The sequence below is a fragment of the Tympanuchus pallidicinctus genome, unplaced genomic scaffold (assembly GCF_026119805.1).
Source record: "Tympanuchus pallidicinctus isolate F22 unplaced genomic scaffold, pur_lepc_1.0 scaffold1, whole genome shotgun sequence".
Classification (NCBI taxonomy): Eukaryota; Metazoa; Chordata; class Aves; order Galliformes; family Phasianidae; genus Tympanuchus; species Tympanuchus pallidicinctus.
This window is the reverse complement of record NW_026294618.1, coordinates 45,860,503-45,880,229: the sequence shown is the minus strand read 5'-3', so window position 1 is coordinate 45,880,229 and position 19,727 is coordinate 45,860,503. Positions and strand designations below refer to the sequence as shown.

Below are 19,727 nucleotides of genomic sequence, written 5' to 3'. Positions count from 1 at the left end.
AATTTTTGTATAAAATACACAAATATATACAGTGTTAACAACTACTAATACAAGAATAACATGACTTAAAGTACAATATACATTGATCTCAAATTCATGAGAGTTAAATTGTTTTACTACTGTTTGCCTAAGATTTCTTTGACTTACAAGGAGATATTTAGCTACCTAGATGCAGAAGATATGAAAAAGAACAACGGAGATCATCTGCCATGTAGAATAGCTTACAAAGTAGAAGAGAACAAAGCAAGTAGCAATCTCCAACCTGAGGACCAAATATAAAGGAAAATGAGATAATGACAGACATGGAAAAGTGGGAAGACTGCAATTAGATGTTTCCTGTGATGAAAGGGGGAGTAGAATGAAATCCCTGGGCAAAAATCTTGAAATAGAAAGAGAGGAAACATCTTAACTACATCTTATTTGAAACTGTAATCCTCTTTGGTGTAGACCTGTCTCCACAATGGAATGTTGTGGGTGACAGAATCTTGCATAAATTCAGAAAATATTTAGACTTATAAAAATGTGTCAGAGTAGTCTGTTCTACAAGAAGTCCCTGAATAGCTAGTCAAAAGCTTTCATGGAATTTCAAACAACATCCTACCTTATGTTTGTCTTTTGGTATGTATTTTCCTAAGAAGTTCTACAGAGAAAAGTTTCTCAGCTAATTAAACCATTACTTGGCTCGATTCAGAATATTAGTTCAGATATCCACAGGGCATTCTAGAATCTCAAATGTAAGTATGTTGAGCATTGTTATAGCTACAAACTTAATCTATTTTGTTTATTTATCAAGTCTGAGGAATAATTTTAAAGATAGGTGATGTTCTATTATTGACTATAGCCCACAGTGAAGTAATGCCATTATTTTCTCTTTTTTTTATTTTGTAAAATCATTCTCAGAATATTTTACAGTTTCTATGAAATCACACAACCAAGACAACATAAACTACAAGACAGTACCTTCTATTTTCTGTTTTGCTAAGTGTTTGTTCCTTATTGTTTTCTTTTTAATAAATAGTGCCAGTTCAGATGTCTGCCAACATGCTGGTAAAAACTTACTTTCGACAGCTAAGTTACTGCTACGATGGAAGCATGAAAACTTTGATAGACTTAGTGCTTGACTATGGTCCCATAGCAAAAATAAAAAAGACAACTCACTTCTCATTTCTCAGTATACGTATTCTCTACAGCAGAAGAAAAATACTAGGAGATAATACTGCAGTGGATGGAATATATAAAAGTCTTGTCTAAGACTTTCACAACTCTCATTGAAACCAAGTTTCCTTCAAATTAGGTATCAGTAAGTCAATACTAAGCATTTTTATGTTTCATGATGCATGGAATCCCCAGCAATAGTGACAGACCAAAGCTAATCATCATTCAAAATTTTCTTTGGGTATATGACCAATTGCTTTTATGCTACTTATTATGCTTGGGGCATCCTTCCTACTACTGCAACTGTACAGAAAAAATAATTTTCATTAAAGCAGTTCAGAACAGTTTGGTTGTTATTCTCTTGTAATTGAATGTGGTCATCATTCCTAAAACCTCCTGGCAGTTCCATAACCTCACATTTTATGTGGATGTAATTCTGAATTTTTCAAGGAAATAGCTTGACTGTAAAAAATTTATATAGAAAGAAAGAAAACTGCAGTCTCTTCCATTTTGATCCTGTTGGACTTCAGGGATTTCAACAGCTCTCAGTTTTTCATGTGGAAAAGCAATATTTTTCCTTCTCAACTACAATTTTAACTACTGGCAATTGCTGTAATATCACAGATAACACTGCAAAGCAGATTAGTAATTTCAAATGTAAATATCTTCTTTATTGACATCTGCAGTTTTTTCTGAAGTAATCATTCCAGACTCTCTTTAAAGCTGCAGAAGAATAGTCATGTCAGAGCTTGATTCACAGGCATCCAAGTAATTCAGATGTTTTGACTTTACTCTCCTTTTTTTTTTTTTTTTTTTTTTTTTCAGAGTATCAGTTGGGTTTTTTTGTTGTTGTTGTTGTTACTTAAATTGAGGTGACATAAATCTTATAATAGTAATTACTTGAAACACAACAGCTAAATGAAAATAAACAAACATCCTCATCTCAGTTGCTATTTGTACTTACAGGTTTTTTTTTATTTTATATGAGTGCAAAAGTGCAACTATGAGTGCAACTTCAGTTTGAGCACAAGTTATTAGATATGTAATGCACAACAAATCTTTTGTTTGCGATACTAGAAAATCTCCTTTTTTCTAACCTGGATATTTCCCAAATCTTGGGAAATCTTTACTCAGACTACATTCATTTCTGAAATAATGTCTTATTTGTGTAATTTGCAGCTAACATGGTAGTCATTGACGAGAGATGTTTTTAATGGATGAAAAGTTGATTTTCATCCATTTTGCCTTGTACAAATCTGCCCAGTCCTTCCAAAAATATTGAAATGTGGGAAAAAATCTGTATATCTCATATATTTTATTTATTTAGGTAACTATACTCAGGATCACATTGATTGCTTCTGTAGACTGAAAACTAACCTCACAGGTATTTGTGAACTTTTGTCTTCCTCTTTTTTAACATGGTTATAATCAGAATAAATTAGTTTTGTTTCTCAGATTGCTAAAATCCTCCCAACACTTTCTTCAGCACCAGTGCTGAATAAATCATTGTAATGTTCCCCTGAAGTGAATTGAAAATTAATTTACACAGCTAAGATGATCCTCCTAATAACAGGGTACATGGAACGGGGAAATTGGAAATCATTACCCAGCAAACATTATCTGCATTATTTTTGTAGCTGTTTTAGATTGCATTGTAATAAAAATTAGGAGACTGGCTGTGAAGAAGTTTAAGAGGGTCCCCTGAAGAGCTTCTGCTTTAAAATTGATTCTTTAAGAAAGCATTAAAAAGCTATTGGAATTGATTGCCTGCTAATATAAAGGAAATACTCTTTGCCACCATTTGTGTTAAAAAAGAGCATCTTCATTCATGCATGTTATTAAAACTACTGGCCTGAAAGCCCCTGTAGAAAGATAAAGGATATGGATGGGATATTAAAACAGCAATCTTTACTTTATGTGGGATTTAAAGTTAATATGTCTCTTTTATTAATTTAGCAAAAGCCATTAGTCAGCTTGTCAAATATGGGATTTACAATTAAAATGCTGTAGAATAAAGGTGTCTTAAGAAAACAGTGAATGAATAATTCTTCAATAATCTTCCAAGCATGAGGTATACACCTACAAAGCATAAATCCTGAACTTGCAGTTTTCTTTCTTGAATGGTTTGCTACGCAGTAAAATTCTCAGCTCACGACACCTTTGATTAGCTCCAACAACTTCCAATGATATGGGGTCATACTGAATTAGTTCTTAATCAGAAACCAGATGGGATCCACTATACTACCTTGTTTACAAAGACTGAATTGAATGGCTTTTGAAAGATGTTACATTATGTAACAGGTTTGTAATATTTAGAAATTATATAAAATGGAATTTCCTTCCCTGATTCTGAAATGTTAAAAACTTTTGATGGCTTTCTGGTTTGAACAAATCTTCCTTTTCTCTCAATTTGGTGTATCATGAAACATTGAAAGGCACAGAACATTGAAGAGAAAATAGTTAATACTATTAACCGTTAGAAATGCATGAGCCTTAATGCAATAATTTACATAGGTGCATTCTTCAATTTTCCTTTTTTCTGAAGTGAAATACTGTGCGTGAGGGAACACCATTGTGAGAACTTTGCCAACACAACAATCAAGGTAAAAACTTTTTTAGATGAAATTGCAAGGAAATGCAAGTTGTTGAAACTTTGTTTTAATTACAGATTCAGAGAGAAAAGGGACTGAAACAGTAGTGTGACAGGTCACATTACAAGCCAGTATGGAAACTAAAGAAATAGCCATGTCAGGACAGTAAAAATCCAGACACAACAGAAGGGCACTTAGTTGATAATAGAAGCCAATGTTATTTAGTTTGGATTTTAAATGTCAAACATCAGGAAAAGAGTTTCAGAAAATGAAAAAAATGTTGGCAGAAAACAGGGGTTATTTGGCTTAAATGGAAGAGAAAGGTATGAATAATTAATAAGGATCACAGGGACAGCAAATATTTTTCCAACATTTTATACTTTTATGACTGGGAAAAAGACTTTCCTGAAACTCAGTATATGAACCTGCTCTAATTTGGGGCTGAACTGAGCTGAAGAAGACGGAAGGCTGCAAACAATTAAAAGACTGAAGTTTCTCTACTGCAAGAAAACATTCCCGGGAATTCCTGGTTCAACCTGTATGCATATAAGTTCTGGAGCCCAAGTAATAATATGTAATGCAAATCTACAAGCACTGTAACATATGCCACAGCATTCAATAAATCATTTAGTTTTAAGATAAACTCTAAGAACTGTCCCCAGAAAATACTCAAATATTGGTCTTTGGCTTTGGTGATCTGTCTAGAAACTCCTCAGATCTTTGCATGAGATAGTAGATTCTGAATTGTTTAATTTATTTAGTAAAGAATCATTGAAGTGATGAGTTCAATATGGTAATTTTACATGTCACAATGAATTGACTTTGATGAAATGAAAAACTATTATCAAAACAGACAAGAAAAACATAAGCTTTGTGAATAATTTTAATTTTTTCACACCAAGATTTCCTAGCAGAAAACACAGCTATACCAATAAATGCTCCACCACTTCCAATAATTATAACATATTTTTGTCTATGTAAATTTTTAAGGAAAACATATAATTTAAAAACTCTTTCTGTTAGGAAAAATAAATGTTTTTAAAAAACAGAAGTACATCAAATCTTGGAAGAAAGCACTTGAAACATGAAAAAAAATATATTTATGAAGTAGAAACTTTGTTTCCCGTGTACTGGAATTTTATTAGCAAAAACAAAGTATATGAATGAGATCAAAAAGGAATACATGCAGCTCTGAACATACTTAGAATAACACTTCTAAGCAATCTCCTTTCAAGTATTTATTGTAACTGTTGTGGCTGTCAGTGACTGAAGGATTTAACTGCCAGTACCTACTTTAATAGCCTGACTTTCACTGATAAGCAAACACATATTACCTGCAGGCTTCCCCTTGAGATGTATCTACCATCCAGTAGATTGAAGGAGGACAAAGATCACAAAGAAAAGCACTAGAAGAGCAAGAGCAAACTCCAAGAGCAAAGAAAGAGGAAAAGCCAGTTAGAAATTTCTTGTATAGACATTTATGAATGAGAGATTTAATATATATTCTTTCCTTAAAACAAACAAAAAACCTTCGCATTTTGTGTTTTAGCATGCTTTATATATTTGATAATACCAGAGTTCTACCTTATCTACGTGTGCTGACTATAGCTGAGTTCACAAAATCCTCATACGTGCAAACAACTACATGAACATCTTGTCACAGTGTAAGCTGGGATGTAGATTTATAGCATTTTTGCTTTATGTCTGAGTGCTTGTTCTCACTCTGCAGTAAAAATGAGACATCTTAGCCTTGACTGAAGAAGAAAACTAGCTATATTTGCCATGGCATAAGAACAGCCAGTTATTACAGAGTAGTCAGAATCATAAATTCAGGCTATAACTTACACCTCATTAACCTGTTCAAAGACTGTGAGTCCTGCATGATGAGCACTGTACAAACACACAGGGATAAATATACCTCCTCAGAAAGAATAAAGAAAACAAAGAATGATTTTAGAAACAATGACCTGAGTGGTAGAAATTAGATGGCTTGCTTTGAGGACATAAGTAAAGACCTGAAGTTAAAGATCTGGGACTTGAATACTTGTCCTTGAAATTGCAGGCATAAGACCACCAGATGTACAAAACTACTTCTACAAGCAGAATATGTGTTTACAATTTACTTGTGTTCTTTCTCTGTGGACACTGCTATGATTCACCAAAGTCACATCCCTACCTAAACTTGAATAAAGAAATCTTGGATAAGAACAGTTTCAGCACGATCACTGAGGCATCACTGCAGCAGGCATGAGGGATCTTATCTAATTTCAGGCATGTATTGGACATTCAACAATTTTGCATTGTAATTATAAAGTAAATCACTACCCACTTGTAATTAAAATCATAATATAGCTCTGCCTCTTGCCAGTTCTTGAAGCCTATTTCCGCTCATTTTTTCCCTTCAGTTACCACAGTGTTTGACAGCTGTGGTCATGTATACAATACACCTGCCAGCTCCAAAGGTCCAGATGCCAAGCTTACATTTCCCCTATTGGCACTCATTTATGAATTTAGCTTTTATCTGATTTTGCCTAGAGAAAATATTCAAAATGACAATGGCAAGAGATTGGAAATGCTTAGCAGAAATAATTAATTTTCTGTTTGAAATTTATTTTCAGTGGCCACAGGTATCATAATTAAAAGGGCAATTGAATTATGGGACTGAAGGAATCTTTGCCCACTTATAATTCATTAACAAAGTTTTCAATTTTGTTGAATATTTAAATAAATGTTCCAAATGAGTTTTTGCATACATTCCTTGGCAAGTAGAAAGACCCCTGGTTCTACCTGCAGTGGTGGTTAATAGAAAGGAGAGAGTTAAAAGGTAGTAAGGTTTGATTTTCTTGAGCACTCAATTCCATCTAAACGTGTCAGCAATTACTCTCATGACATCTGCACCGCATAATTTTCCCCCAATTTGCTGCAAAGAGAATTGTGGATCCAAGAGGTTAATATTCTTGTGTATGGATACATACTAAGCCTGCACCATAGCCAGTAATAAATAAAAACTTCCTCACTCACAACCTGTGTTTTACTACAGGACCATTCATCACTTGGTAAACAACAGACTTGTAACTCAACCATGGTGGAAATAAGGCAGTAAAGTGTTCTTTTTTTTTCCTCATCTCACACCATGAGCAAGGAAGCTCTTGAGCCAAAGAAATGGCAATGTTTGATAAGAAAGGGATGTAAACGTTAAATGCTTTGGAAATTTTTCAGCTCTAGTACTGCTCATTTACATATCATATAAAATTATATATACTGAATGGTTAAGGAATTGAAGAATCCATAAATTCTGAAGTTATAGTCAATTTTAAATAGGTTGGCAGTCAAAATCATTGACTGAATTACTGTAAAACTGAATCATTAGGTCCAATAATATTACATTATATATATTATTGTATATAATAATTATATAATTATATATATTACATAGTGCCCTTTCTCTTTCTTTTTCTGTTCTACCTATACCTGCTACTTTCTTCCCAAAAAATCGTAAGTTTTGGTTTAATTTATTCCCTTAATCAAATTATATAAGATGCCATCTGTAAACTATGATTTATATCCCTCTTATCAGGGTAGAAAGACCATAAGTAATATCTTACATAAATGGGGATGTTTCAAAAAATATCCCATCTAAAACAACATCAAGTTGTATTTACACAGCATGTTCCAGATTTTCCAACTTGCAAGAAAATCAAACCTTGTCTTAGTCCTTCTTTTATATAGAAAGTAAACATTTTTGTGGAAAACTGATTCTGACAAATGTATTTCACAATTTCTTTTTATCTTCCCATTAATTGCTTGTACTGAATCATAATGAAAACTAAGTGAAGCCTAATTCTGTACTGCAGTGCAGAGATTTTTGGGTTAAATATAATAGCAGAACATGGGAAAGTCAGCAGGAAGAAGTGTGTTAAGAGCAGGTGCTACTGGCTGTAAGTATACATAAGAGAATTTACTGATTTTATGCTTAGAAACGTAATGGGGTTTTGAATATTCCAGCGAGCCTTTTAAAAGTGAAACGTTACTATAAGAAAAAATCTTACATTAAAACCTGAAAACTGCTGATAGCAATAGTTCTCAAACTGAGAATCTAGCCTGGACATATATTCCAGATATACTGTTTCACTTATTTGACATTTTAGGGCATGTAAAAAATATAAACTCAAAAAGTAGAGCTGAGAAGAAGTATTATTTGAGCAAATACTGGCCTACTCATTGTATCTTGATAACAAGAAAGTTTTCAGAATGGGGTGAAAGGCTTTCAAATAAATCTAATGGCAGGGGAAAAGAATTTACGGCATAAAATGTCATTAAATGTTAGCAGAACCTTGCAGAATACATGATGATAAATTAATCAGGTAATTTTCTTTGAAAATATAAGGGATTCCATAGAATAATAGAGTCATAGAATAGTTTGAGTTGGAAGGGACCCTTAAGACCATCTAGTTTCAACCCCACTGCTAGAGGCAGGGACACTTTCCACTAGACCAGTTTGCCCAAAGCCTCATCCAGCCTAGCCTTGAATGCTACCAGGGAGAGGACATTCTCAGCTTATGTGGGCAACCTGATCCAACGTCTCATCACATTCACTGTAAAGAATTTCTTCCTAATATCCAGTCTAAATCTACCCTTTTCCAGTTTAAAGTCATTTCCCCTCGTTCTGTCACTATGTGCTCTTATAAAAATTCCCTCCCCAGCTTTCCTGTACAGTCCCTTTAAGGAAGGCTGCTATAAGGTCCCCTTGGAGCCTTCTCTTCTCCAGGCTCAAGATCCCCAGCTCTCTCAGCCTGTCCTCATGGGGGAAGTGCTCAAGCCCTCTGATCATCTTCATGGCCCTCCAGACCTGCTCCAACAGCTTGATGTCTTTCTTGTGTGGGGGGCTCCAGAACTGGACTCAGTACTCCAGGTGGGGTCTTACAAGAGTAGAGGAACAGAATCACCTCTCTTAACCTGCTGGTCATGCTTCTCTTGGTGCAACTCAGGATATGGTTGGCTTTCTTGCTGCAAGCACACCTTGCTGGCTCATGTTGGATCTTTCATCAATTGACACTCCCAAATCCTTCTCCTCAGGGCTGCTCTCAAGCCATTATCTGCCCAACCTGTATCTGTGCTTGGGATTGCCCAGGCCTGGATGCAGGACCTTGCACTTGGCCTTGTTGACCTTGATGAGGTCGGCATGGACCCACTTCACAAGCCTATCTAGGTCCCTCTGCGTGACATCCCTTCCCTCTAGCATGTCAATTGCACCACTCAGCTTGGTATCATCTGTAAACTTGCTGAAGGTGCACTCAATCCCTCTGCCCATGTCACCTACAAGGATGTTAAATAATACTGGTCCCAGGACCCATCTCTGAGGAACACCAGTCGTTAAATTGATCTCCACTTGGACATTGTATAACACTCTCCGGGTACAACCATCCAGACAATTCCTTATCCAGAGTGTGGCCCATCCATCAGATAAATTTTTCTCCCATTTGGCAACCAGGATGTCATATGTGACAATGTCAAATGCTTTGCAAATGTCCAGGAAGACAGCATCAGTTACTATTCCTTTATCCATTGCCATTGTAACTGCAACATAAAAGGCCATCAAGTTTGTCAGGCATAACTTGCCTTTTGTGAAAGCAGTGTTGGTTACCACCAATCACCTCATCTTTATTTTTCATATGTTTTGGTAGGGTCTTCAGGGTGATCTGCTCCATTATCTTGCCAAGCACAGAGACGAGACTGACAGGCCTGTAGCTCCCTGGATCTTCTTTTTTTCCTTTCCTGAAAATGGCAGTTAAGTTTCCCCTTTTCCAATCAGTGGAAACTTCACCAGACTGCCATGACTTTTCAAATATAAAGGATATCAGGTTGGCAATTTCATCTACCAGTTACCTCAGAACCTGGATCTCATCCTGTCCAATGGACTTAGGCATCTTCAGCACCACTTTTAGACAGCTGTAAGTTTAAGACCTATCAGCAAAGAATAGGTAAAGAAAAAGCTTCTTGAGATGATCAGAGGATAACGAGTTCTAGAAGAGAAATAAAACTGAATTTGTTTAGTGTAATCTAATAAAAACAAAGGGTAAAAGAGTATTGAATTATGGTCCATAAATACACAGATAAGGAAACACCAGGGCAAGAAAGGATCTATGTAAACTAAAGGACTGCCCTGACAGAGTAACAAATATTTAGAAACTGCTCACAGTTTTTTCTAGTGTAAAAATTGGAAGGATGTTTATAGTCATTACAAGAAAGACATCCTTTAATATCTTTCAGGTAGGCTACTCACCTCCCACAGTCAAAAAGCTTCTGAAAGCAATCATGAAGAATGACCACTTGCAGCAGATGAGACCCAGGAGCTTCCAATCTAGGTTAAGTGCCCATTCCTATCTTACCAAGTAAAGAAAATCAGCTGCAGCTGGATTTTGTGACATGTCATGCCATAAAACACGGGAAGACAATTCCCTGTATTTGCAGGTTAATGGGTCAAACTGTGTATGGGATGGATTAATTAGAAAACAAAAGCAACTAACTCTAAGTGGTTTAATGAAACTACCTCCTAATGAAAAAAACATTACATGGAAGGGCAAATCCTATTGTCAAATCTTTGGAAAAAAAAAAAAATCAGATTGCATGACGTTCCTGTTTCCTTTAAAATTTACTGGGGTGTTGTGCTGGGAAAAGATACTTCCAAAACACTTATCCTATTTTTCATTTATTTATACTCATATATACGCCAAAGCAAGGCAGAAAAAAAAGCTAAAGATCTTACTCTAATGAAGTTTGGTGTTTGATTACCAGTTTAAACAATGTGAACTAAAAATGCCTTTAGGCACTATGCCTAGGGCATCTGGCTTTTATACAACAAATTATCAGCACTACCACTGACCTTGGCAGCTCTGCAGGGGACATACTGCATTTTCATTTAGCTGAGATGATTTTTAAAAATCTCTTCACTATGAGCATCCATGTCAGGAAGCTCAGCTGATCTCCATCATTGTGTCAAAGAGTCTCATCTGAACTTCATCATGCTTTTAACAAAGCACGATTGCAAAGGTGTGAAATCAGCTGGCAGGTGTATTTAAAAGCACTCTCTTCCAAAACTGTCATGGGCTTACATGTTTTGGTAGCACCTTGGGTTGAATACACACAATAGTGAAACCTAGTTTTAATATGTGCTCAAGTGTTGTCCTGATAAGAAAATGTAAACATTAAGGTTCAAACTTTCCCTAAGCTCTTCTGCAGTTGTGGGGGATAGCTACTACACACAAGAATCTTTCTATCTACTTTCGTGTACTGTGTGAAAATTTTCTACTATTTCAAATAATTTAAAAAGTAGGTTGCAGCCATCAGACTTTTTGTTACTGGATGGTAATAAAAAGCCATCTCACACGAAGAGTTCAGGGGAGCACATGTTGCACCCAGAAGGATACTGAGAATCTGCTCACTCTCTTTGTTCGCCATCCCACTCCATAATCAGAAACTAAATCTCCAAAAATTTCCAATAAACTCTGGACCATCTTTTCAAGTACATAAATACTTTAAAACTGCTTTTTATGAAGTTATGCTATTAATAGCTACCACAATATTCCATGTCACAATTTTTTTCTCCTGTGAAGTTTCATTTATAAGAAGACTCCAGATAATGCAAAAATGAAAAAAAAAAATTAATAAAAGGAAAACATGACAATGTGTATTTCTGACAATCTCTTTTATGTTTTTATTTCCATCACAGTATTCATTAAAACTGAAATTTAGTGTATGCTTAGAATCCAAATTATTTTTGTTTTTTTTTTCTTCCATGAAATATAAGAACACAGGCAATGAATACTGTGTGTGAAATAAGAATTAATCTGATTTTAGCCAATATATAATTTCATACATGTAGATGATTGCGTGTATGAATGTGGCATTTACCATTTTAAATATGGATCTGGTAAATGTACATACTGAGTGTCTGAAGAGCTTTATTTCATGAACCTACAGAACTGAAGAATCTTTTCTTTCATTAAGGAAAGCATGTTAAGTCAGATATGTTTGTCTGAAATCTGTTGTAAAAATTAATTTAAGAGAGTATATACTTGAAGATGTAAAATATAACAGTTTGCTGAAAATTGAATACCAAATAAAGATTTTTTTTCCTAATTGTTCACAGATTTTTTTTTCAGAAGCAGAAATAACTAAAATCAACACAGCAGAACTTTGTCCTTGTGGTAAAAAAGAAAAAACAAACTAACCCTTTCAGCAAGTCTCAGCAAAGCTATTAAGAAAATAATCAGAGGATGTTGGGCTTGCATTTATAACATCATTTTCAGGAGCCAAAAGCATTGATCAAAATATTCTCTAAACCTAATTAACTAACTGTAATCGATAACAGTTTCAGTATTTCACTCACTTAAGCAGGTTTTGTTCATTTGACATGTTTAATTTTGGCTGCCAAGCACAGAATGAACTTTCTAGTCATTTAATTACCTGAAATTATGAGTATCTTCCTGATAGAGAATGCCATGGTCACAATTAGATAGTCAGGGCAGAACTCTTGGCTTTTTTTCCAGTCTTTATTTTGCTGACATGGCACAAAGCTGACCTACTTGCTTCAGCTCCCAGTCCTTGGCCTTTCTTGAAAAGCGTGTTTGAGTGAGGAGATGTATAGATGGCATAGAAAATATGAAATAGCTTATATAGAGTTTGATCAGATTCCTGGCTATGAGTAGCATGTTCAAGATCAAAATTCAGGGTATCCTAAATATACTATTATATTTTTGGGCAGATTTCCTTGACTGAAGAACCGTGAATGCATAGGGAAATAGCTGAGAGACACCCTCTGCCTAGACATTTTTTCAGGTACTGTGAAAAGATGAATTCTCTGCTGATGCCAATGTAAGCACCCAAAACAAAATAGATTTTCAATATATCAAAAAACATGAGAAAAATGAATGCCATTTGTTTTCTGGAACTTTTTACTATTTAATGGCAAGAATCAGAGCTATTGGAAGCAAAGGTGTAATACAGCTCTTCCTTGTGAGCAATATTTCTACTAAATTAAGAGGTCAAATGGTCTTCTATTTCTTTTCTTAAACCAGCTCTCTTGTGCTTTTTGACATGAAAGAATTAGAGACTGTGGGGGCAGGGTGACTTGTCAAATATAACAGTGGCAATTAGCATGGATATTACCTTTTAAGGAGTGTTATGTTCCTGCATAAGAAATTAGACATAGTTTGCTGTGTTGGCATTATTTCTGTGTTGCAACAACTCCTTCAAGTCACATAGCAATGCAGCACCTCATATAAAATGCAAGAAGAAACAGGTAGGCATTGTTCACATCTATCTTCTTGTTTCACATATGATCTTAGTTTTTGGAAGTAAATGTATACAGTTTCATTCCTCTCTCCAACATGTGAAATTTGGAGAGATGCCAATTTATTTTTCATACATATTTTTGAGTGTATTTGTGCTGAACGCTGGTTTTTTGCAAGCTCAGAATGCTTGTCTCATGCAACTTGGGATACAATTAATCACACAGGAGTGAGATTGTACATTTAATACTTTACCTGTTTTGTGAAAATCAAACTCTCCAGAGGCTGCTCTGTTTTCAATTTAGGAATGTTTATAAGGAATATTCCATATTCTATATGATACCTATCTTCAGAGCTCATTGTTTTCAGAACACACAAGAAAAGTCTTTAGACTTTCTTCAAAGAAGTTTGTGATGGAAAAAGTGAATGAATTATTTTGCTGAAATCTCCTAATGATTAAGTAATATTTTAATTGAGTATGAAGGAATTAAATTCAGATACATTATATATATTCATAGTGAGAACATAAAAGAAACACTAAAGAATATTAGGAAAAAAAATTAGGCAGTGAAACATTAGTATTACTTTTTCTACTGCAGAAAATCCAGGCATTAGATATTGCTCAGAGGAAGTCCTGTAGCAAATCAGGGGTAAAATATCCTTCACTGTTCTGCTGTGTCAGGTACTCTGCACAGGATTCATCTGACCTAAAGTAGATTTTTACATCTAAGTCTGATTTCCTTTATAGTCTCCATAAAGAAATAAGCATCTATACGCTGAGATTGCTCTTATCTTGCTCACACAGGAAAAATGTATGCAAGTCTGTCGGAATCTATTGAAGGAAAACAAGGCTGAAGGTGATTGTTTCCTGGATTACATCACTACTGGTGATGAGATGTGCTGACAACACTACAATCTGGAAGCAAAATGGCAGTCCATGTAGTGTCAACAGGTTAATTCCCTATCGAATAAAAAGTTCAAGATGCAGCCCTCAGCAAATAAAGTATATATTTGAGGTAGAAAAGTGATGATCCTTCTGGATTTCCTGAAACACAGACAAACCATCAACTCTGACCAGTACACCACAACACTGGCTGATCTGAAGTTCTAAATGAAAATGTGCTTCAGCTATGTTCATAGTAAATATCAAAAACTATAAATAAATTTGATGATATTTGTAAACCACAGTCCAGCTTTGTACTCTGGTCAGAAATCATCATAAGCTGAACCATACAGTGCTCCCAACTATTTTTCTAAAGACATTGAATAACTTTCTATATTCTTCTTATAATTCCATAGTCAAGTCGATAACCCTTGGCCTTTTATATTTTATTTATTATTTTTTTACATGCTTCACTCACATCTCAGAAACTGATATTCTCTCAATCCTGAACCAACCTAACTCAATTCTCTTACTAAAATGTAGGTGATTCCTGATAGCACTAATGCAGTACTCTGTCTTCTCTCCTGTTTTCAGTTTCACCTCTTCTGTGGACACAGTGGAAAGGGAGAAGAAAGAGCACAGCTGTTCTTTGCAACACAGGATGTGTAATAGCTTAGCCTCCTAAAGGAGAGTCACTCCTTCAATCTGTTTCAATCTCTATTCCTTTATTCAAATTAAAAAATTAAAAAAAAAAAGAAAAAAAGAAAAAAAGAAAAAAAAAAGAAAGAAAAAGAAAGAAAGTAGAAGAAAGAAAAAGAAAAAAAAGAAAGACAGTGAAGAAATATAAGAGCACAAGTAGAAAAATGCTAAATTCCTCAAGAGAAAACACATTCTTTCATAAATGCCATCCAGTAATTACTCTGGGAGGTGGCTTTCTTCATAAAAGTTGCTGGGAAGAAAAACATGTATCAACAGTTGCTAGTAGTTTATACGACTAGAAACAACAGTTGAAGTGAATCAAAACCTAGCATGAGTGTTGGAGAAAGTACATTCCTGAAAGTATCCCAGGTTGGTAATGTCCAGGAGAAAAATGGAACAGAAGGTCATTCAGGCCAGTATGCTGTCTCCATCTTTGATTCAATCCAGAAAATAAGAGAAAAGTAAGAACCAATAAACATTGTCTCACTTTAAAATTTCCCTAGCCTTCAACATTTTTCATCTGGACGTATTTCCTGAACAAGAGAGTGTCCTTCAATGATCCTCAATGGATGTTTCTTCTAACGATTTGTTTAGTCTCCCTTGAACCATTCATCCACATTGTCCTTTGCTGAGCATCTCCATGGGTCTGCTATCTGAAAACTGAGTAATTCTACATGTACCCTTACAGGATAGTATCAGACAGAATAGTAAGACCAGACAAAACTAAGATAGATCTATATTTAATTATTATTGTATATACCTAGAACAACTACTGAGGATACTCACAAACTTGTTGCATCTTCAGATAGAATTATCTGTTTATAAATTATTTATACTACAGCAGAATTAGGTTACTCAAAATTTCCTGCTTTTCTCCAAATGGCATCTTCACATTAAAACTCTTGGCCATTCTGCAGAGTTAGTCTGCTAAAGAGTCTATAGAGTCTGTACAGGAGTGACTCATAACACATTAGAGTAAATGTCATTTGTTGATTAATTTAGAAAGCTATCATTTGCATGACCCTTCTTGGTTCGTTTCTGCTTTGTTTGTTTTGTAGTTACCAGAACACCATAGTTGGAGGTTTCATTTTTGCAGACTCATTTCAGAAAATTACTTCTCCGATCATGTATGCAGACCCCTGAATTGAGAGATTTCCCTCTTTGAAGAGAAATCACTTGATTCTAATGAGTTGTAAACTGTATGAAGGAATCTACCAAATCTAAGTTTGAGACCTGAACTTGACCCTTTTAGATTGGCTTTGTATTTTGCTGTAATCCTTTTTCATTTTGAATTCTTTTACTTGTAAGAGAGTATATGGCCTATAAATCACTCTTCAGAAACATACACAGAAGTACAAGAGAGCAGTGAGTTTTAAAAGGAAACATTTTCAGATGGATTTTACAGGAGTTAGGAGACAAAATGACAAATCACTGCAAAATCTTTTTTTCAAAAAGAATATCTTTTTAAAGATTTTTTTGAAGACTAAAGTCAAAATGCTCTGATTTCCTAAAACAAGTTGTAAATTATCATCAGCTTCTGCCTTAATGAATATTATTTTCCTCTAGCGAAGATTTTTAAGTCTCAGATGAGTTTTCATGGACTAACTATATAGATAGTGTGAGGAAGAACACAGACAATGTCTCTGCATCATAATTATAGCAACCCTCTTCTTTCCAGTATCAACCAAGCTATAGTCAGAGTGAGTATTGGGAGATAAATGTAGGAGCTGTAAGCTTGACGTCTAATATCTGCTACTGAAGATTTGGAATTTGATTTAGTGCCTCTATTGGATGGTTTGAAAAAATAGGTCTTCCATCTTCTTTTAATAAATTCATTTTCAGACCTGCAATTTACCTTTCTGGCAGTTTTACGATTCAAAACAATAGGCCTTTTTTAGTTGTGTAATTTTTTTTGACTGTCTTCTTTTTCTTTCTCATTTATAAATGGAAAATAGTTTTCAGTAATTTGTAGAATAGGTAAACAGGAGCCATTCATAGCTCCCTAGTTGGAAAATTTTCAACATGATTGCAGTAAATACTGGGGGACTATTTTATATTTTTTGATAGTAACACACTGATTCTTACACATTACAAGGCCATATTATGTTAAATCCATATACATTTGCTATTCTATAAATTCTGAAAAGCAACAAGTTCTGAAGTGATGCATTACAATTAGCTCTCAGAAGAAGGAACATTTTCTGCAAGAGGGATAGAATCCCAGAATAGTGCGACTTCCCCTGCAATTTAAAAATAAAAAGACATCAACGTGGGAGAGGGAGCAGGAGAAGTTTAAAAGAACAGGGCTTGGCACTGAAGGCTAGTGATCCTAATGATTCTGAGACTTGATAAATTCAGGGCACCAGCAGTTGAACAGATTTTTACAAGAATACAAATAATTGCAACCATGGTTGTATGTCTCAGCCCACATTGAAGGAGGTGGTAGCTGCTATGAGCAAAGACAATAACATTACATGTTGACCATCTCTTGGGGAACTTTTTGAATTTGTACTTAGAGGCCACAGGCATGCGAGTGTTTCTGAGTCATTAATTTATTTGCCTTCATAGTTGTTGCTCCCATCACGTAACTTTGAGTTGACCATGTGAACTATGTGAAGAAACAAGTAAATGCACAGTGCAAACATTTATCTGACATTAATAACAGGTAGATTATTTAGGCAATCAAGACTTTACAAACAGAAGTTGTTCTAATGTTCTGCCTCTCCTGGCTTAAGAACTTGTCAACAAGGGAGGCAACAAGAAGAGGCATCACTCTTATGCATACGTATACTGCATTCTGCCTGACAGTGTTCTTGAGAAACATGTTCACTGTTATTGTATTTTCTTAAAGAAATGCACAGTCCACTTCAGAAAACTAACTCTTGGGTCAAAAACTACTGTTTCTCTATTGCATCATCCATTAGCTAAACAGAATGTCTTGGGTACGTTTCAACTAGTTTTGACATAAATTTTTATTACCTTTAAATAAACTGTAAAGGAGAAATAAAACATTCTTGATCCCACATAGATAAAGACATCATGGAACCCTGTCTGTCAACTATAACAAAAAAGATCTATTGATATTTATTCAGTGGTGTTATGTCACCATAAAATTGAAATAACATTATAGTAAATTAGTTCTTTTATATCTATAGGAAATAGGAGATCTCCCTTGATCCTGATTCCATTTCTTTGCTTACAAGCAGCTGTTGTGAATGTTTCTTGCTTAGAAACTGCCAACAGCCTCATAATTCCCTCATGTCTTGTTAGCACATAAACCCAGACAGGATCCGAGGGTATGACTGCTCCATGTCCACAAACTTGTGCTTGCTTTAGAATCATAGAAGCATCAAGATTGGAAAAGACTTCTATTATCATCTAGCCCAACTGTCCACCTACCACCAGTATTTCCCTATTAAACCATGTTCCTTAATACAACTTCTAAACATTTCTTGAACACAATTTTTTATTTATTTTTTTTTTTTTTTAATAACTGCAGGTTTGTAATTTATTGCTATAAAATTCTTAATGGTAAGAATCAAAGGCTATTAGAAAATCTAAGACATTCATATCCATCGGTAGCAGTTAAGAAGGTCAACAAATCTTGTTTTTCACAAGGTTGGTCAACTGTGTGTGTTCAGTGTCTTATACTTTCTTTAACCAGAAATGAACACTTGTCTATTTCTTCATGTTAAGTAATTTCTGTTTATTTTCTAACCCCTCCTCAGACTCTTTCATTATGCTAACTGTGGCACAAGAGAGAACAGCAGCATAAAATTTAAATGTAATTAATTTGACAAAAATTAGGAACATCTGGTAACATGCAGGAAGACTTACTACTTTTTGACAATGAAAATTCTGACTGGCAGCTCTTACCACTTACTAAAGAACAGATCTGAAAAGCCTTTAAGCTTCACTTCCTCGCACTTTTCCCCAGAAGTGACTAAGTACCAAGCCACAAGAGGGAAGTATTTCTACTTATTCATTTTTCAAGCCTCATTTGTGTCAAGTCAGTGATGGACATAAATACTTACTTTAAGCTGTTTATAAAAAACAATCATTTATACAAGCAAAAATTCTGATTTTATCTCCAATTCATTTTTCAGCATAATATTCAGTAAATGTTTAGCTTTGTTGATTTTGGTTGCTACTTTCGAAGAACCTCCTTTATCTGGATAATTCAGAACCATAATCCATCCTTCTAAGCTTCTCTAATTTTACTTCTAGTGGCTGTAGGCCTCACTCCTACTATTAGGGCTACTTCTTGTTTTGTCATTTTGTGTTCAAATCCACCTCTGTAACAGCTACTAAAGCCCAGTTTGGGCAAGATCTGCAGCACTTGTTTCACTTGCTTCAATGGTCCACTTTGCTTCAAGGCTCTCAGTGCATAATGACTTGCAAACCCAACCACTGTAGTGGTCAGCCTGACTGCAGTCATGGTCCCAGCCATGCACACTGACAATTGCTAGGCAGAGAGATCAGAGGCTACAGCACACTGTATGACTTTAGTATCCCTTGTCATTAGTAGTATGAATAGCATAGTTTGGAATTACATCTGAACAAGATTTGTAGTTGGTATTTATATGAGTGTTTTTATAGGGAAAACATTTTCTGTACATCAGATCAGTAATGGAAAAAAATATTATGGCACTTATTCAGGTTGTTCAGAGATCCATGTAAAGAATGTATTAGCTATAAAACAGATTTTTTTTTTATTTAGATCCTTCTAGATGTTAATAGGAATCCTGGAATGATGTGCTTATCATTTATCTAAAAAAAATTAAATTGCAACTTTATTCATATGTCAAGATATCTTAGCTTTCTTAAGATTTGCAGAACAATTTATTACATTATTAAAAAGGCAGCACAACTGTTTTTGTATGTAGAAATCTGTTAATCAACTGAATTAAAGAGATTCTGTTGTAAGAGTCAGGGTTATACTCTGGTTCTTTTGATTCTTACAGTCAGCATCCCTTTCAGTAAACAAATGCCTCATAAGGCAGCTTTTCTCTTCCTAAATATTTACGTATTTGTCTAAGTCCAGTAAGAATGGAAGACACATAGAGCCTTATAAACAAACAAAAACAAAACAAAACAAAACAAAAAAAC

The 19,727-nt window shown here is 34.8% G+C and overlaps 1 protein-coding gene across 1 annotated transcript; it reads right to left on the bottom strand.

The window, feature by feature from the left end:
• Positions 1 to 18,679: 18,679 nt before the first annotated feature.
• Positions 18,680 to 19,068, bottom strand: LOC128078173 (mitochondrial import inner membrane translocase subunit TIM14-like). The gene is given in 2 exon segments (XM_052678155.1): positions 18,680 to 18,811; positions 18,814 to 19,068. Coding segments are annotated over 2 exon segments (387 nt in total).
• Positions 19,069 to 19,727: the final 659 nt, after the last annotated feature.